This window comes from Lithobates pipiens, unplaced genomic scaffold, assembly GCF_037356315.1.
Source record: "Lithobates pipiens isolate NorthernLeopardFrog02 unplaced genomic scaffold, aLitPip1_a1.2 Scaffold_18, whole genome shotgun sequence".
NCBI classification, from domain to species: domain Eukaryota; kingdom Metazoa; phylum Chordata; class Amphibia; order Anura; family Ranidae; genus Lithobates; species Lithobates pipiens.
Genome location: NW_027507758.1, coordinates 197171298 through 197192509, shown reverse-complemented (window position 1 = coordinate 197192509; position 21212 = coordinate 197171298). Strand labels below are relative to the sequence as shown.

Below are 21212 nucleotides of genomic sequence, written 5' to 3'. Positions count from 1 at the left end.
TATACATGATACACATATGGTTTTGAGACTACAAACTTAAAGCGTTTGTTTTTTTTAAAGAAATGCATTCTTCTTTCCTGAAACAAATAGCTAAGTAAATAGCTGCTAAACCAGGCTTTTCATACTCTTAACAAAGATAGTCTCATTTCCTCACAACCGTCCATGACCACCACCCTGTCAGCGCCAGTCCTAAGAGAAAAGGCACGGGAAGGCACCAGCAATCTCCATCTCCACTCACCGCTATGCAGGTTCCGCACGCCAAGCTACTTAACCCCTGCCTCCAAAGGCTAGGCAAATGAATCCTCACCGGAGTCACGCAAGGTTTAAAACCTGAAGAGTGTCCTAAAAGGGGAAATCTTCTCCACTAAAGTTACGTTTCCGGATATAGTCAGGCACTTACTCCACACAAACCAGCAGCGAACAGTTGTACTTCTCAGCACCGCGATTCAGGAGCTGTTCATTTCTGTAACATATGGAAGAAGTGGCAAATAGCAAAAGGTCCAATGGGGAGCAACTGGGCGGTGACCAAAGCAATCACACCGCTGGACAACACAAGGATTCCTATAAAGGGTAATGGAGAGCAAATATCAATAGTCTTCCAACATTACTGGCAAGCGCCACAAAAATCTACCCAACACCGTGGGAGGAACGAGGATACCAGACCTACCAGGTAACTGAATGAAGAATTATGGAAGCCATTGGAATTATTTGAAGTGTCATCTCCAAAAGTTGCCTCCTAGAAGGTCAACACTGAGTCCAAGTAGCTGGAGCAATTGCCTTTTTTTTTTTAGGTAGATCTGAGCATGTATATGTATTTTACTCCTGATTGTCCTACACTATATAGAAATGTATGTGCTGAAATGAGAGCGGTTTACTGTTTTGTTACCATTAGGTGCAGGTATGTCTTCTTTGTGCTGCAGGTGTGCTTTGTTACCTTCAGTGCCTGCACTTTACAAATAAAATTACCTCTAGGTAGTAGAAGTGTGCACCAGCTATTCTGCTTTCCATGTAGCATCTTGACCATATTATAGATGTATTTACATTTAAAAAAACCTGGAAGAGTCTAGTGACATTTCAAATCGATAGGCAAAAGTTGTGGTTTAGAAGAGGATGATGATGATGATGATGATGATGATGATGATATTTGTTTTTAAGTATGCTAACATATTCTTTTCTGTGCACGGATCAGGTTCTGTATCATGATGTGGAAGATGTATGAAGAATTGTCTTTGTCCTTTATGCACAATATTCTGTTATTTGTGCTGCTAGCGCTAGGTGTTGTCTCCACCTATAGATGGCTCCAGCTCTGGATCTTCCCCAGATGGGCTGAAGCAACTCAACCACCTGGTCCATTCCCATGGCCACTAATAGGAAATGCTATGCAGATAGATAGATCTCCTCACCTAACGTTTGCAGCAATGGCAAAGAAGTATGGTGAAATCTTCCAGATCAAGTTGGGAGGCCAGAGAGTAGTGGTGCTTAATGGAGATAAAGTAATCCGCCATGCTTTATTGCAAAAGGGAGCAGATTTTGCTGGTCGGCCTGGATTTCCATCATTCAGATATGTATCAGGTGGTCGCAGCCTGGCTTTTGGAGGTTATAATGAAACGTGGAAAGCCCACCGCAAGGTTGCTCACTCTACAGTCAGAGCCTTCTCAACTGGAAATCCGAATACCAAGCGAAGCCTAGGACAGCATGTGCTGGGCGAAACCCGGGAACTTATTAACTTCTTTGCTAGCCTTGGTGAAGGGGGAAAGTACTTTGCACCTGGAAGACATTTGGTGGTGGCCGTGGCTAATGTCATGTGTGCTGTGTGCTTTGGTCGCCGCTATAGTCATATGGACCTGGAGTTCCAGGCTCTGCTCAGCAATAATGATAAGTTCAGTAAGACTGTGGGGGCAGGCAGCCTGGTAGATGTCATGCCATGGCTCCAATATTTCCCCAACCCTGTGAGGACAGTATTCAGTGATTTCAAAAATGTCAATAAGGAGTTTTATGAATTTGTGCATAGCAAGTTCCTCCAACATCGCAAGACAGCCGTTTTGGGGGTGACTAGGGACATGATGGATGCTTTCATCCATATACTGATTGGTGTGACTGAAAAGAATGTAATGGGCCAGAATGTTCCAGACAAGAATGGTTTTATGGGTAGTCATCTGCTTGAGATCGCGCATGTACCATCTACAGTATGTGATATATTTGGAGCCAGTCAAGATACTCTGTCCACTTCTCTGCAGTGGCTTATCTTCTTCCTTATCCGGTAAGTTCTCCCAGGATGAGGAATACAAAATGTGTAATGCTTTATTTACAGAACATCATACTGTGCTTTGATAATGAAACAGTCAAATAGCTGAAGTTTGTATATCCAGCCAAAACTTTTTGTTCAGCGTAAAAACCTTGTCCAGGTTTTACAGATGTCCCCTTCCTCACTATCATTGTGACAATGGATTTATCAGACAAAAAGTGAAAAAATCTCCAACGCCACCACAGACCGAAATAACAATGTTGTCTGTGTCCCTGTTGTAAATAATTCCCTACTTCCTGTATAGAGAAATTGTTGTCGCCGTAAGAGTGAGTAAGGGAATATTTCTCCATCAAAGCCCCAGAAAGCTGAAAAATCCAACAGGGGTTTTAATACTTAACTATTTTTCTCACTTCTAAATAAAGGTGGTAAGACAAATACTTGTTTTCCATACACCTACTTTCCTCATCAAATTCCTAAATGGTTGTACAAACCTCACGAGTAGACAATGGAAGCGTATATCCTCTGGTGTCCTCTGTAATAGTCTCCAATGCATTAGCAAAAACATATACTATTTTTAACTAGTAATTTGATGTGCAGGGTTTTAAATTAAAGTGACCTTACCCTTTACATTTTCTTTGTTGCCATTATAAATTAAGTGGGGCAATGCACCTAACCTATAGTATTGGTTTATTGTCTTGTTTTTCTATGCTTGCACTGGCTTTTTCACTATCTATGATGTACACAGGGCCGTCTTTGATATCGATTGGACCCTGGGCAAAAATTTTCTTGCAATTTTGCACTCTACCTGCTCTAAGATCTACAATAAATAGCAGCTAGATGTAAAATCAGTTTACTTTATCAGATCAGGCAGCAATTGTAATTGGTTGCCAGTGGTTACAGTATATCATTACTGCTTAATGACTGGTTGCTAGAGGTTACAGCACACATTACGGCTCACTGATTGGTTGCTGTAGGTTACAGCAAATGATTTCTGCTTGTTAATTGGTTGCTAGAGATTACTGTAAAGTAATACTGCTCACTGACTGGTTGCTAGAGGTTACAGCACATCATCTCCTCACTGCAGGGAAGCATGATAAACATATGAATGCCACCTTTATTTACAGATCAATGCTGCTGGCCGCATCTATTTACTTAGTAATTCCGCCACTATTTACATATGAATGCAAGTTATTTACATGTAAATACAGGGTCTGCAGGTGAGTCATCTGTACACAACAATAGGGCAGAGCTGGGCAGCATTAGTACCAGCACTTCACACTGAGATATCGAGACACAGCACAGGACTAAAAATTTTCAAGGGACATGGGAATTTACACTTGAATAGTTGGAAAGTATGAGGCAGTTGCTTAGGGCCCAGGGCAGCTGCCCCTTTTGCCCTGCCTTAAAGACGACCCTGATGATTTAATGGGGTGTTTTTTTTATTTTTTATTTTATTTTTTGTTGCTTGTTACCATGTGTAATCTATGGACACAGTACTATGTCATCTATGTATAAATAACCAATACATTGCTAAAGATGTGTTTTTAAAAAGAAAATAAAGAGAGAGAGAGAGGTGGAGGGGAGGGGAGGGGGGGGGGGGTTTGGTTGAATGCAGGATTAGTCCCACAAAGTCCAGTAGGTTTCCTTCTCCCAGAGCTTTAACATATGCCTGCCTAATTTGCTGGCTGTGTCCACTTCTCTTGTTGCAGCCTACCCTTACTGGCTGCTCCAGCTTGTGTGGTGTGTTTTTTTTTTTTTTTTAATTGTGCTATGGGTGGAGGAGTAAACTGCATTCTCTGATTGGTTAGGGGTGCTGTCAGATTCATTCTGGCCCTGCCTGTGCCTCTTGCCCTGCAGCTGTTAAAGGGGTTGTAAAAGTAAGTGGTTTTTTTTTTTCACCTTAATTCATTAAGGTAAAAAAAAAAACATCTGACAGGACCACACCCCCCCCCCCCCCCCACCCTTTTATTTTTTTTAATTTTTTTTTTTTTACCTGACCCCTCGACAGTCCCACGCTCGTCTCCGACATCCTCTTCACTGCTCGGCCTGGCCGCTGACTGGCTAGAGCGGATGGATTGAAAGTGGCGCTGCCGTTGGCTCGCGCTGCTGTCAATCACATCCAATTACGCGGCATGCCGGGGGCGGGGCCGAGTCATGCAGTGAGCGGCGATAGCCTCCGGCTGTATCATGGGAGTGCGCCCGCAAGTACTTCTCACCATGTGAGGGAGCTCGCATGAACGTGAGAAGTACCTGCGGGGGGGAAGCCGAGACAGCCACTGAGGGACCCCAGAAGACCAGGTTCGGGGCCACTCTGTGCAAAACGAGCTGCACAATGGAGGTAAGTATAACATGTTTGTGTGTTGTGTGTTTTTTTTTTTTTTTTTTTTTTTTTTTTTTTTTATCCCTCTACAACCACCACTTTAACTGCTTAATAAGTGGTGAGAGCTGCCGGGACTAGTAAAATAGGCAGTCTGGGCAAGAGATTCGAGTGTTGCCTCCCCAGTGCCCTAACCTGAAGCAGGGATGTGAGTAGATGCATGCTATGCAGCTTGGACAGTATTGGTCACCGGTTCGGATGCAGGGATCTCTGCACTCTGTAACGTGAACTGATTGCTTTATCAGTTCACTGAAAAGTTTGACATAAACCTAGAATATGAAAAACCTGTATTAGATGCTGTATAACAGAATGTTCATGCCCACAAAGTCACTAAAGCTTTTGCTACAGGTTGAGATTGTGTAGACCAGCTGGTGTCCTCTACGGAGCCTGCTCCTCTTTCAGTTCTCTTCTAAGCTCTTCATTTGCTAATTTTCTCTTATCTGTACAGCGCACACGACTATGTGGGTGTATGCACAGTGGCAAATGATGCTCCCCTCCATGTCCTCATATTGCCAAACACTATGGGGGTAGAATATAGTATGCTGATTGATTACATGCACTACGAAGTTTTGCAAAAACGCTTAGTTTTAAAACCGGTATTAAAATGGTTGCATTCTATGCAGTAAGATGGAAAAAAAACCTTCTACATGCAGCTCCCCCACCCCACATGCATACCTGAGCTCAACTTCGATCCAGTGATATGCACTCTTCTCATTGGCTCCCTCTGCTGTCAGTGAGGTGGGGGCAGGGCTGAGCCTTATGGACACACGCAGGTGCAAAAAAGCAAACAAAATATGGTGATATCAACTATGCCAAGTAGCACGTCTGTTTAGTATCACTTTAATGTGCAGCTTGGGTCTAGAGTTGCTTGGACTGAACTAGGCTGATTGGCATCAACTGGTGTGTTAACCACTTGCCAACCAGGCTTTTTCTGGCACTTTTTGTTTACAAGTTTAAATCAGTATTGTATTTATATATTTTTTGCTCGAAAATTACTTGTATCCCCCAAATATTACACATAATATGTGTGTGTGTATGTGTATGTGTATGTGTGTGTGTGTATGTGTATGTGTGTGTGTATGTGTATATATATATATAAATTAACCACTTGCCGCCCGCCCTATTACAAATTGACGGTGGCAAAGTGGTTTCATAATCCTGACCGGACGTCATATGACGTCCTCAGGATTATGAGCCGCAGCGCGGCGATCGTTGTTGCGGGGTGTCAGTCTGACACCTGGCAACTACGATCTCGGTAAAGAGTCTCCGACGGAGACTCTTTACCACGTGATCAGCCGTGTCCAATCACGGCTGATCAGTGTAAATGGGAAGAGCCAGTGATCGGCTTTTCCTCACTCGCGTCTGTCAGACGCGAGTAGAGGAGAGCCGATCGGCTGCTCCTCTGACAGGGGGGGTCTGTGCTGATCGATTATCAGCACAGCCCCCCCAAGGATGCCCACACTGGACCACCAGGGACGCCACCAGGGAAAAGGTAATCCTCCCTAGACCACCAGGGATGCCAGTCAGCACAATGGATGCCAATCAGTGCCCACAATGGGCATCACTGATTGGCATGCATTATTGATTGGCATCCATTAGTACAGTATAACACCTCTGCCGCCTATCCGTGCCAGCTATAAGTGCCAATTTGTGCTGCCTATCAGTGTCCATCAATGCCACCTCATCAGTGCCACTTCATTGGTGCCCATCAGTGCGCCTTATCAGTGTAGCCCCATCAGTGCCCATCAGTGAAGGAGAAAACGTACTTATTTAGAAAGTTTTGAAACTGAAACAAAAAAAAAACATTTTTTTTTTTCAAAATTTTCGGTATTTTTTTATTTGTAGCGCAAAAAATAAAAACCGTAGAGGTGATCAAATACCACCAAAAGAAAGCTCTATTTGTGGGAAAAAAAATGATAAAAATTTCATTTGGGTACAGTGTAGCATGACCGCAATTGTCATTCAAAGTGCGACAGCGCTGAAAGCTCAAAATTGGTCTGGGCAGGAAGGTGTTTAAGTGCCCTGTATTGAAGTGGTTAATGTGTGTGTGTGTGTGTGTGTGTGTAGGTGAGATGCAAACACGGTCAGTGAAACAGGTGTGCCAGCAATCGAGTCTGTCCCAAAGACTCAATATAAAAAAGCAGAAGAGGGATTGCTGCACAAAAACAAAAGTACATTTATTGATAAAATTTACATCACATCAGGTATAATTCAGGTGATGTTTCGGGCTAAGCATGATATCGCCCTTCCTCATGACCACATACCTGCAATAAAAATTGTAACCAACTTCACATATAAGGCTGGGTTCACACTACTGCAATGTGGGAACGCTGCGAATCTAGTGCGGGTTCCCGCATTGCATGCCTCCCGGCGGCAGTTCACACTGCCCTATGCGAACTGGTGGGAGTGTCAGTGAAAAGTTAATGACTCCTCCAAACCACATCACCAAATCGGACAGGAATCAGATCGCATGGTGTGAACACCCATGCGATCCGATTCTGCTGCGGACCAAAAAAAAGGGTCCTGTGCGAGTTTGGCCCGGATGCGATGCGAATTCAGCCATACTATCTGTATGGCTGAAATCGCATCGCACAGAGATTACATGTGATTTGCACTGCAGTGCGGTGAGAATCACATCCGATGTCGTACACCGCAGCAGTGTGAACCCAGCCTAAAGGCTTATAGCTCACATCTATCATTAATCAGTTAATTACATTCAGCTGGAATCAATCTCCACAAACCACCCCTTTTTATCTCTCATACATCATTTTTATATCTATGGGTATATCTGAACAATAGCAAAAAAAAAAAAACACGGGACAAAAGGATGCCTTCCCTTGAAGATAGTATGCTGAATCATGTAGTTCATCCAATAAAATACAAAGAAAACGTTGATTACTATCTTCAAGGGAAGGCATCCTTTTCCCCCGTTTTTTAGCTATTTTTTGCAGGTATGTGGTCATGAGGAAGGGCGATATCATACATAAGCCCGAAACGTCACCTGAATACCTGAATTATACCTGATGTGATGTAAATTTTATCAATAAATTTACTTTTGTTTGTACAGCAATCCCTCTTCTGCTTTTTTATATTGAGTCTTTGGGACAGACTCAATTGCTGGCACACCTGTTTCACTGACCGTGTTTGCATCTCACCTACACTAATATATAAAATTATAAAAAAAAAAAAAAAGAAAAAAGCATGGACTCTAGGGAATAAAATGGCAGTTGTTGCAGTTTGTCACATGGTATTTGTGCAGCAGTTTTGTAAACGCAATATTAAAAAAAAAAAAAAAAAAATGACAATAGTTACCCCAATTTTTGTTGTATATTGTGAAAAGATGTTATGCAAAGTAAATAGATTAGGTATCTTTTAAAATTGTGCATTCGCATGGAGTGGCAACAAACTATGCTACTTGCTGCCTGCTATATAGCAGTATGATAGTGGCAAATTGGTTTAGTTATCCTGATTGGACGTGAGCAGGATAACAAACCAGCACGCACCTGCGGGGGCACACAGCTTATCGGGGGTGCTGTGTGTCAGCCTGACACACCACAACTTCGATCGTGGTATGGAGCCTCTGACAGAGACTTCTTACCATGTGATCAGCTGTGACCAGTCGCAGCTGATTATCACGTGAACCAGGAAGTGCCGGTAAGGGGCTTTCCTCGGTTCAAGCTGAAAGGGAGAGCGGATTGGCTGCTCTCCCTCTGGGGGGGGTGGGGGTCTGCACTGATAATTGGCACAATGATTATCAGTGCAGCCTTCCTCAGATGTGCCCATCAGCTGTCAATTAACCGCTTGCCGATGGCGTGGCTGCGCAAATGGGCATACCTGTATGTCCCCTTTAAGAAGCGGCATTGTGGGCGCGCACCCACCATGTACTCTGTGACTGTGCCCGCGGGTCCTACAAACTTTGTGTCCCATGATCGTGTCAAGGAGCAGTAGAACAGGGAGATGCCTATGTAAACAAGGCAATTCCTTTTTCCTGTTCTGCCTAGTGCCATGACAGGGATCCACTGCTCCCTGTCATCAGGAGCAGTGATTGCTCTCATGTCAGTGGTAGGCTATTCCCCCCCCCGGTTGGAATTGCTCTCTAGGACACACTTAACCCCTTGATCACCCCCTAGAGTTTAACCCTTTCCTTACCAGTGTAATTTATACAGTAATCGGTGCATTTTTATAGCACTGATCGCTGTATAAATGACAGTGGTGCCAAAATGGTGTCTATGTCTACCATAATGTCGAAGTCATGATAAAAAGCGCAGATTGCCACCATTACTATTAAAAAAAAAAAAAATCAATAAATGCCATAAATCTATCCCCTATTTTGTAGACGCTATAACTCTTGTGCAAACCAATCAATATACGCTTATTGGAAAATATGTATGTATATGGGGGGGGGGGGAATTAAAAATAAAAAAATATATTTTATTCATAAAAAAAAAAAAGCGGAGGTGATCAAAGACCACCAAAAGGTCAATTTTGTTTGGGTACATAGTTAGTCAGGTTGAAAAAAAGACACAAGTCCATCCAGTTCAACCACAAAAAAAAAAAAAATAAAAAAAAAAAAAAAAACCATACCATCCCCACAGTTCTCCCAGAGGAAGGAGAAAAACCCCCAGCAGAGCATGATCCAATTTGCTACAGCAGGGGAAAAAATTCCTTCCTGATAGATAGATTTTTATTTTTTTTTATATATAGCGCACAAAATAAAAACTGTAGCAGTGATCAAATACCACCAAAAGAGAGCTCTATAGAAGTCACTAAGTTAGTAAAGAGTCCACCTGTGTGTAATTTTAATCTCAGTATAAATATAGCTGTTCTGTGAAGCCCTCCAGAGGTTTGCTAGAGAACCTCAGTGAACAAACATCACAAAGGCCAAGGGACACACCAGCCAGGTCAGGGATAAAGTTGTGGAGAAGTTTAAAGCCGGGTTGGGTTATATATAGGAAAAAAAAAAAAAAATCTCATGGAGCACTGATCCGAAAGTGGATAGTGGCACAACTGAAAACCTACTGAGACATCGCCACCCACCTAAACTGACGGGCTGGGCAAGAGAATCAGAGAAGCATCCAAGAGGCTTATGGTAACTCTGGAGAAGCTGCAGAGATCCACAGCTCAGGTGGGAGATTCTGTCCACAGGACAACTGTTAGTCGTGGCCTCCACAAATCTGGCCTTTATGGAAGAGTGGCAAGAAGAAAAGCCATTGTTGAAAGAAAACCAACAATTTGCGAGAAGCCATGTGGGGGACACAGCAAACATGTGGAAGAAGGTGCTCTGGTCAGATGAGATCAAAATTTGAACTTTTTGGCCTAAAGGCAAAATGCAATGTGTGGCGGAAAACTAACACTACACATCACCCTGAACACACCATCCCCACTGTAAAACATGGTGGTGGCAGCATCATGTTGTGGGGATGCTTTTATTCAGCAGAGACAGGGAAGCTGGTCAGAGTTGATAGGAAGATGGAGCCAAAGACAGGGCAATCTTATGCCGTGTACACATGATCGGACTTTCCGGCAGACTTAGTCCAGTGGACCAGAATCCATCGGACATTTCGATTGTGTGTGGGCTCCAGTTGACTTTTTTTTTTTTTTTTTTTCCCAAAAGTCCGGACCTAGAAATAAAACATGTTTCAAATCTGTCAGACTGTGTAAAAATCGGGAAAACCGTTCATCTGTGGGCTAGTCCGAAGCAAGGGCAGCTATTTGGCTATTGAACTTCCTTGTTTTGTCCCATTTTTACATCATCACGTTCAAAATTAACGGACTTTCGAATGGACTTGGTCAAGTTGTGTGTGTGTGTGTGTGTGTGTGTGTGTGTGTGTGTGTGTGGCCAAGTCCGTTCATTCAGAAAGTCCATCGGACCTCTGCCGAAAGTCTGTCAGGAAGACCATCGGACATTGTCCGTCAAAGTCCGGTCATGTGTATGCGGCATTAGAAGAAAACCTGTTAGAGTCTGCAAAGGACTTGAGACTCTTAAACCCCTTTCACACCAGGACGTTTTGCAGGCGCTATAGCATTAGAAATAGCGCCTGCAATCCGCCCTAGAAAAGCTGCACCATTGTCTGTAGTGTGAAACTACACTACAGCGGTGTGCTGGTAGGACGTCAGGGAAAAGTCCTGCCAGCAGCTTCTTTGGAGCGATGTGTTTCCCGCTCCTCCACCGCTGCTCGCCATTGAAATCAATGGGGCAGCGCTGTAATACTGGCAGCAAAACACCACTATTGCGGTGTATTGCTGGCGGTTTTAACCCTTTCTCGACCGTTTGCGGGGGTAAAAGCGCCCCGCTAGTGGCCAAAATGCGCCGCAAATTCGGCAGTAAAACACCACTAAAAATGGCGGCGTTTTACCGCCGACGCTATGGGTGGTGTGGTATGAAAGGGGTCTTAGGGAGGTTCACCTTCCAGCAGAACAACAACCCTAAACATACAGCCAGAGATACAATGGAATGATTGATTTAAATCAAAGCATATTCATGTGTTTAGCATGGTCCAGTCAAAGTCTAAACCTAAATCCAATTAAGAATCTGTGCAAGACTTGAAAATTGCTGTTTGCAGATGCTCTTCATCCAATTTGACAGAGCTTGAGCTATTTTGCAAAGAATGGGCAAACCTTCCACTCTTTGGATGTGCTAAGCTGGTAGAGAAATACTCCAAAAAAGACTTGCAACTGTAATTGCAGTGAAAGGTGGTTCTACAAAGTATTGACCCATGAGGGACAGAATATAAATTCATGGCACACTTTTCAGATATTTATTTTTAAAACATTTTGAAAACCATTTGTCCTTTTCCTTCCACTTCACAATTATGTGCCACTTTGTGTTGGTCTATCACATAAAATCCCATCGAAATACATTTACATTTTTGGTTGTAAGATGAGAATATGTGGAAAAAATTTTCACAGGGTAGAAATACGTAAAGCGGCTGTCCGCCGAAAAAGAGAAAATAAAAATTAAAAGCCAGCAGCTACAAATACTGCAGCAGCTGACTTTTTAATATATGGACAATTACCTGTCCAGGGAGCCCGCGTTGTCGGCAGCCGAGGCTGATCGGTCCATTGGCTCCCGGCTGCTGCCGCTGCCATCCTCAGCAAGGGAATCGGGAAGTGAAGCCGTGTGGCTTCACTTCCTGGTTCCCTACTGCACGAGTCGCACTGCACGTCCTCACTGGTCCCTGCTGTGTTCTGGGACCTGTGTGTGGAAGGATTCCAAAAAGTGTAAGTTACATTTTTGGGTGGAACTCCCACTTTAAGGCACAGTATATGGAACAAACGCTAAGCTGCTTTAAGATGTTACTTTATAAATGTCCTCGCTATAGACTGATTCATCTATTTTTGCCTACATCATAAGGATGATTGAGTCACTAATGGGATTGCAAGTCTGAAGACATGTACTAAGCTCTGGAGCAGCTTCCAAAGTGTACAGTCTATTTACCTCCAAGTAGAACTACAGGCTTTTGCATAGAAAAATATTTTTTACATCTGTGTCCCCATTGGAAGATGTCCCCCTCTATTACTTTTCTGGGGACAACCCAAAATGTGGGATTTTCTTTACATTTCGCTTTCAATGATCATGTTAAACAGGACAGAGGGTGAATCTCCCTAATGGGGACAGAGGCAATAAAAAACAAATAGGTTTTTTAATTGCACAGACAGTGATCAGCACAGCAATGCATTGCGATGTTTGTGTTTTTGCAATAGTGTGAACCCAGGCTTAGTTATACTTTAAAGTGGACCTCCACCCTAAAGTGGAAGGTCTACTCATTGGAACCCCCCGTCCGTTGTGTCCTGGGAAAAAACAGTTACCAGGACGCAGCGGGGACCAGTGGAGACGCACCGCGCTACTCGTGCATGCACAGTAGGGAACTGGGCAGTGAAGCTGCAACGCTTCACTTCCCAACTCTGGAACAGGTAAGTGTCCATTTATTAAAAGTCAGCAGCTGCTGTATTTGTAGCTGCTGACTTTTAATTTTTATTTTTATTTTTCTTTAAGGTGCAGCCCTCTTTAAGTAAATACAAGATAACTTTTATAAATGTTGAATAAAAAAAAATTACACACACATACTGTATATAAATGCGTTGTATTTTTTTTATTGGTGGGGAAAAAAAAACATTGTAGAACAGTATATAAAGTGTTATTTTTATTCAATATTTGACATTTATAAATATTTTGTATTTCTTTTAACCACCTCGCGCCCGCCCTATAGCCGAATGACGGCCGTAGAGCAGGCGCTTTCGTCCGGGAGGCCGTCCCTGGACGTCCTAATGTTTACTTCCACGATGCGGGCGCGCATCGCGAAAGTTCTGTGTTCGCCGTGTCCCCCGGGGACAGGCAAACACAGATCGCTGTAAACGGCCAATCACAGCGGCCGTTTACAGCACGATCGGCGTGTCCAATGGGAGATTATCTCATATGTAAACGTATGAGATCATCTCTCAGCGCTGCTCTCCCTCCTCACACAGACAGAGTGTGAGAGGGGAGAGATGAACGGCTGCAGCGGCAGCCGTTCTGCTTTGATTTGATAAAAAAAAAAGTGCCACCTGTTGTCAGTGCCACATAGTGCCACCTGTCAGTGTCACGTGCCATCTGTTGTCAGTGTCACGTGTCATCAATGCCACTTATCAGTGCCATCTGTCATCATTGTCACGCGTCATCGGTGCCATGTATTAGTGCCATCTGTCATCAGTGTCACGTGTCATTGTCCTGGTGCTTCAAAAGTGTAATAAATAGTCAACAAGTTAGATGTGTAATTTATGTTCCTAGAACACATGATGGCGCTACCTGCATGTTGGGCCTCTCTATGTGGCCAGGCTGTGAAAGTCCCACACATGTGGTATTGCAATACTCAGGAGGAGTAGCAGAATTTTTTGGGGGGTGTCATTTGTGGTATACACATGCCATGTGAGAGAAATAACCTATTACAATGGCAATTTTGTGGAGAAAAAAAAATGAAAAATATTAATTTTGCAAAGAATTGTGGAAAAAAAATGACAACATAAAAAAGCTCACTATGCCTCTTGCTAAATACGTTGGAATGTCTACTTTCCAAAAAGGGGTCATTTGGGGGGTATTTGTACTTTCCTGACTTGTTCGGGTCACAAGAAGCGAGATAGGCCACCAGTACATCAGATGTGATCAATTTTGTGCGATTCGCACCACAGCTTGTAGACTCTCCAACTTTCACAAAGACCAAATAATATCCACTAATTTGGGTTATTTTTACCAAAGATATGTAGCAGTATAAATTGTGGCCAAAATTTATGAAGAAAAATTAATAATTTGCATAATTCTGTCACAGAAACCAAGAAATATGCGTTTTTTTTTTTTTCAAAATTTTCGGTCTTTTTTTCATTTATAGCGCAAAAAATAAAAACCCCAGAGGTGATCAAATACCACCAAAAGAAAGCTCTATTTGTGGGAAAAAAAGGACAAAAAATTCATTTGGGTACAGTGTTGCATGACTGAGTAATTGTCATTCAAAGTGTGAGAGCACCGAAAGCTGAAAATTGGTCTGGGCAGGAAGGGTGTTTAAGTGCCCAGTAAGCAGGTGGTTAATGTAACTTGGTAGTTTTTGATACACCACTTGTCTTGTGAAAGCAGCTCCCCCTTTGACTGGTATTCTAGTCATTATGGTTGCACTGATACCCCTTTTTTTTAAGACCAAGTACAATTACCAATACTTTTTTCAAGTACTTGTCAATTCTGATTACCAATACAGTACCTGCCCCCGATATTGTGTTTCCAGCATGATGGGATCGCGCTGGAAATCACTGCTGCGAGGCTGTGCTTCTCACGCTCACCGGCCCCCACGGGATGCAGCTTATCCATAGGAATGTATTGGGGGCGGCTAGCTCGGCGCTGGCTCCCGTGACTGGGCTCGCGGGTGTCAATCCCGCCGCTAATAGCGACGAGATTGACACAATATCGGTGGTACCCACTGTACTTTGTTTCAATATCATGTGACTGTGGCACTAATATGCAGCACCAATAGGTGACACTGATGAGACGTGGAGTACACTACCTGTCAGCTGTCAGGTGTGTGTGGTGTTTTTTATCTTTTTTATTTGGAGGGGGGGGGGGGGGGCTTTGAGATGTCGGGACATCACCCCTTTTGAGACAGGGACTGAGGACAGACATTCCCTAGTTCCTTTCTCTGCAGTCTTAGCTGCACTGAAAATGAATGGACAGGAGATGGCGGCTCCTGTCCATTCATAAACTGAAGAATCGTAAACACAGTTTACGTTGCTCAATTATGAATGGACAGTCAGCGGCAAGTGAGTAAGCGAGGAGGCTGAAGTATTGTGCAAGTTACAGTAATGGTGAAACCACTGTGTGGTGTCTTTTTTGTGAAGTTTTTCCATTCCTTTAACCACTTAACAACAGCCCCATATCCGAATGACGGCTACACTCACTCAAGAGCATCCGTGACCGCCGGGTCCACAGGACCCGGCGCTTCATGGTAAACGGCCGCTCATCGTGATCGCCAAATGACGAAGCAATCACTTGTAAACAAACCGGCATCATGTTATGACGCCGGTTCCTCCCTCCCCTCTCTGTACAGATCGGTACAGTGGAGGGGGAAGAGATCGGTGTCAGCAGCGCTGTGGGCTGCATCTGCAGTGCCAACATCGCTGCTCACCGAATTTAACCCCTCAATACCCTGCCAATACCCTGCCAATACTCTGCCAATACTCTGCAATACCCGCCAATACTCTGCCATAAAATTTCAGGATATTGACCCCATATCTCACTGTAAATAGGACCTGTCATGCCATATTCCTATTACAAGGGATGTTTACATTCCTTGTAATAGGAATAAAAGTGATCAAAATTTTTTATTTTTGGGGGAAAAAAATGTCAAAATAAAGTAAAATGAACAATAAAAAAAATAAAAAATTTAAAGCGCCCCTGTCCCCATGTGCTCGCATGCAGAATTGAACGCATACGTAAGTCCCGCCCACATATGAAAACTGTGTTCAAATCACACATGTGAGGTATCGCTGCGAACGTTAGAGCGAGAGCAATAGTTCTAGCCCTAGACCTCCTCTGTAACGCAAAACATGTAACCAGTAAAAAAGTGTCGCCTATGGGGATTTTTAAGTAGCGACGTTTGGCGCCATTCCACCAATTTTGAAGAGTGACATGTTGGGTATCTATTTACTCAGCGTAACCTCATCTTTCACATTATGCAAAAATTGTGCTAACTTTAAAAAAAAAATAAAAAAAAAATGTAAACTCGTTAGAAATTGCTGCGCAAATACCGTGTGAGATAAAACGTTGCAAAGACCACCATTGTATTCTCCAGGGTGTTTGCTAAAAAAAATATATAATGGTTTGGGGTTCTATGTCATTTTCTACCAAATAAATGATGATTTTTACATGTAGGAGAGAAATGTCAGAATTGGTCTGGGTGCTCCAGAACGCCTGATGGTGCTCCCTGCATGTTGGGCCTCTGTATGTGGCCACACTGTGTAAAAGTCTCACACATGTGGTATCACCATACTCGGGAGTAATAGCAGAATGTGTTTTGGGGTGTAATTTGTAGTATGCATATGCTGTGTGAGAAATAAACTGATAATATGACACTTTTGTGGAGAAAAAAAAAAGTAAAAAACAAATCTTAATTTTGCAAAGAATTGTGGGGAAAAAAAATGACAACTGAAGTTTCTAACACATGCCGTCTGGAATGGTAAGACTGTTCCTGGGTTTTTGTTTTGTTTTTTGTGTCGAGACTGATTATTTGTCTTATGACGGTGAAGTGGTGGCAAGTCCAGCTAGATCGGCTTCCAAGAAGGACTTGTGTAAAAGATGAGTTAATGCAATTTGATGGATGTGCAAACTGACAAGTATAGTGGGTCAGATGCTGTTGAGTCCCTTGATCTGTCTGTCTCCTTGGGATGATGCAGTGCTACAGAGCACATCTGATTGGGATGATTTGGGCCAAGAGTCTAATGGCAATGCTGAAAGAAATTTCTGTAGGTAAAAGGGAGGTGGACACTATAGCTGCTGTGCCAGGAGATGGGGCTGAACAGCATATAGATCAAGGTGCACTGGCTGTTGCAAAGATTAACCCTTTCATGACTGAAGGTCCAAGTGAGCGTAAATGCACAGCAGAAATTTTGCCCACATTGCAAAAACTGAAAAATTATGTGTATTTTGTGATGACAGATATGCTCAAAGAAATGCTAGCATTGTGAAGTGTACAGCCGGTGTATATCTTGCCGTCCTCTCCTGCAGTAGGAGAACTTGTACCACAGGGTATGGCTAATTGGTACTGTGCAGAGATAACCAATGTTGGAATCCCCCCCCCCCCCCCCCTTTTTTTTTTTTTTTTTTATTAATTAATTAATTTATTTTTTATCAGAAGAAAGTTTCATTTGAACACATTCAAGCATACAAGTTCCCTAAAATAAAATAATGCAAAGTTGTAATGGAGTAAAACAGTAGAAAACAAATGGGCAATTACAGCTTCAAACTGCACAGAGCTTACTAAAGAGAACATAAAGCCCCACCTAGTGTCTGAAAACAGAAATGATAGTGCCAATATTGCACAATCCAAAGTCAGATAGTGACAACCAGCATTGAGTAGCCAATAGCATTGGCTACTCAATGCAGGGCACCCACGATGCTGTAAATAACCTTTTCATATCTTAAAGCAGTACCCATATGGTCTAGCCATTCCTTAAGGAATGTAGGGGGAAGTGCTTTTTACTGAAGGAGGAGGATCATTGTACGTGCCTGAAACAAGGCTTTGGGAACTGCTTCCTTAGTAAACCTAGAGCAGTGTTTCTCAAATCCAGTCCTCAGGCCCCCCCAACAGGTCATGTTTTCAGGATTTCCCTCAGATGAAACGGCTGTGGTAATTGCTAAGGCAGTGAAACTGATCAAATCACCTGTGAAAAATAATGGAAAACCTGAAAACATGACCTGTTGGGGGGGCCTGAGGACTGGATTTGAGAAACACTGACCTAGAGATACCACCTGGTACCAAAGGTATGGTGAGTAACCCCTTAGGGTTGTCAATAGACAGATCAAGCCATATCTGATACCCTGATTGATACAGTTGTATAGAAGAATCGCCAAATCAAATGGGTATAGTATAGGGTTTCTACAAAGAGAGAAGTGTGTATGTGAGAAATGATCTATATATATATATATAAAAAAAATTTTTGTGCTGAAACAACTAATCGATTAATCGGCCAGTAACAAAATGGGGTTACAGTTAATGCGTCTGATATTTACCAGATTGACCCTTTAATAGTATTTACACTATATCTCTTCTGTCATTCTCAGAGTGGATTAAATATTTCGCTCCCTAACCATATAGTTGGTTATTTATATTTACCACTGCATATAGAGATATTTAAGAATAAATTGCCTTTTTTTTTATAACTTTACATATTAACTAAATTATACACCACACTTTTTTTTTTTAAGGCTATTAATCGAAACAATCGATTATGAAAATAATCGTTAGTTGCAGCCCTAAAATATATATATATATATATATATATATATATATATATATATATATATATATATATATATATATATATATATTAGTACAGACCAAAAGTTTGGACACACCTTCTCATTCAAAGAGTTTTCTTTATTTTCATGACTATAAAAATTGTAGATTCACACTGAAGGCATTAAAACTATGAATTAACACATGTGGAATTATATACTGAACAAAAAAGTGTGAAACAACTGAAAATATGTCTTATATTCTAGGTCAGTGATGGCGAACCTTGGCACCCCAGATGTTTTGGAACTACATTTCCCATGATGCTCTGGCACTCTGCAGTGTAGTGGAGCATCATGGGAAATGTAGTTCCAAAACATCTGGGGTGCCAAGGTTCGCCATCACTGTTCTAGGTTCTTCAAAGTAGCCACCTTTTGCTTTGATTACTGCTCCGCACACTCATTCTGTTGATGAGCTTCAAGAGGTAGTCACCCGAAATGGCTTTCCAACAGTCTTGAAGGAGTTCCCAGAGATGCTTAGCACTTGTTGGCCCTTTTTTGCCTTCACTCTGCGGTCCAGCTCACCCCAAACCATCTCGATTGGGTTCAGGTCCGGTGACTGTGGAGGCCAGGTCATCTGGCGCAGCACCCCATCACTCTCCTTCTTGGTCAAATAGCCCTTACACAGCCTGGAGGTGTGTTTGGGGTCATTGTCCTGTTGAAAAATAAATGATGGTCCAACTAAACACAAACCGGATGGAATAGCATGCCCTGCAAGATGCTGTGGTAGCCATGCTGGTTCAGTATGCCTTCAATTTTGAATAAATCCCCAACAGTGTCACCAGCAAAGCACCTCCACACCATCACACCTCCTCCTCCATGCTTCACGGTGGGAACCAGGCATGTAGAGTACATCTGTTCACCTCTTCTACATCGCACAAAGACACGGTGGTTGGAACCAAAGATCTCAAACTTGGACTCATCAGACCAAAGCACAGATTTCCACTGATCTAATGTCCATTCCTTGTGTTTTTTATCCCAAACAAGTCTCTTCCGCTTGTTGCCTGTCCTCAGCAGTGGTTTCCTAGCAGCTATTTTACCATGAAGGCCTGATTCACACAGTCTCCTCTTAACAGTTGTTCTAGAGATGTGTCTGCTGCTAGAACTCTGTGTGGCATTGACCTGTTCTCTAATCTCAGCTGCTGTTAACCTGCAATTTCTGAGGCTGGTGACTCGGAAGAACTAATCGTCCGCAGCAGAGGTGACTCTTGGTCTTCCTTTCCTGGGGCGGTCCTCATGTGAGCCAGTTTCTTTATAGCGCTTGATGGTTTTTGCCACTGTACTTGGGGACACTTTCAAAGTTTTCCCAATTGTTCGGACTGACTGACCTTCATTTCTTAAAGTAATGATGGCCACTTGTTTTTCTTTACTTAGCTGCTTTTTTCTTGCCAGAATACAAATTCTAACAGTCTATTCAGTAGGACTATCAGCTGTGTACTGTATCCACCTCCTGCACATCACAACTGATGGCCCCAACCCCATTTATAAGGCTGGAAATCCCACTTATTAAACCTGACAGGGCACACCTGTGAAGTGAAAACCATTTCCGGTGACTACCTCTTCAAGCTCATCAACAGAATGCCAAGAGTGTGTGAAGCAGTAATCAAAGCAAAAGGTGGCTACTTTGAAGAACCTAGAATATAAGACATATTTTCAGTTGTTTCACGCTTTTTGTTACATATATAATTCCACATGTGTTAATTCATAGTTTTGATGCCTTCAGTGTGAATCTACAATTTTCATAGTCATGAAAATAAATAAAGAAAACTCTTTGAATGAGAAGGTGTGTCCAAATGTTTGGTGTGTGTGTGTGTGTGTGTGTGTGTGTATGTATATGTATATATATATATATATATATATATATATATATATATATATATATATATAATTTTTACACAGTCCGAATAATAATCTTAATACAGTACCTGACAGCGAGACTGCATTTTCAGCGTGATCCCATCATGCTGGTTCTCGGCGACGGGGTACTGTACATCTCGCGCTGGCTTCAATAGGAAAATGTCACATTTTTTCTATTGCAGCGAGCGCGAGAAAGAAGCCACAATGTCGCCTCTCCTAATAGAACCGGCATGGGTTCCCCTCCAGGGGCATACCAGGACCTTAGGTCTGGTATGGATTTTAAGGGGAACCCCCCATGCCAATAAAAAAAGGTGTGTGTGGTCCCCCCAAGTTTCATACCAGACCCTTATCCGTGCACGCACCCTGGCTGGTCAGGAAAGGGGGTGGGGGTGAGCGAGCAGCCCCCTCCTGAACTGTACCAGGCCGTATGCCCTCAACATGGGGATGGGGTGCTTTGAGGAAGGGTCCCTGCTCCCTGAGGCCCCCCACCCCAAAGCACCTTGTCCCCATGTTGAGGACAAGGGCCTCTTCCTGAAAACCCTGGCCGTTGGTTGTCGGGGTCTACAGGGGGCTTATCGGAATCCGGGATTCTCCTTTTAATAAGGGGGCCGCCAGATCCTGGCCCCTATGTGAATGAGTATGGGGGTACAGCCTACCACCTACCCATTCACCTGGGGGGGAAAAAAAAAACTCCCCCCCCCCCCCCCCCCCCCCCCCCAGGTGAATGGGTAGGGGTACGATGTACCCCCCATACTCATTCACATAGGGTGGGGATCTGGAGGCCCCCTTATTAAAGGGGCTCCCGGATTCCGATAAGTGCCTGCAGACCCTGACAACCAACAGCCAGGGTTGTTGGGAAGAGGCCCTTGTTCTCATCAACATGTTTATGTATAGGAACTGGGGGTTGCTTCACTACAAGGACTCAGATATAGAGGAACATTAAGTAAACGTCCCCATCCAAACTCTGGAACCAATGCTGTTCTAAATTGATACAAAAAGATATATATATTTGCTGGAAAATTGTATCAAATAAGACTGCAGCTAGTCCTTGCCCTGACAGTGTATGTACAGGACAAAGAGTGCCAAAGCCTGTCAAAAAGTATTTAGTAAATTGACCTTACAAATGAAAAGCATTTGCTCACAGCCGGACGATCCCTCAGTGTCTTCTGAAGAGACATGAGGGCCGGTATATGAGCATGTGTGTG

At 43.1% G+C, this 21212-nt stretch overlaps 1 protein-coding gene across 1 annotated transcript in view; it reads left to right on the top strand.

Annotated features, from left to right (window-relative positions):
• The first annotated feature begins 244 nt into the window (after nt 1–244).
• Nucleotides 245–21212, top strand: part of CYP1B1 (cytochrome P450 family 1 subfamily B member 1) — a 165539-nt gene continuing 144571 nt past the window's right edge. The window contains exons 1-2 of the mRNA XM_077486506.1: nt 245–670; nt 1190–2260. Of these exons, the coding sequence (XP_077342632.1) occupies nt 504–670; nt 1190–2260 (1238 nt within the window). The 5' untranslated portion in view covers nt 245–503. The remainder of the gene's footprint in view (nt 671–1189; nt 2261–21212) is intronic.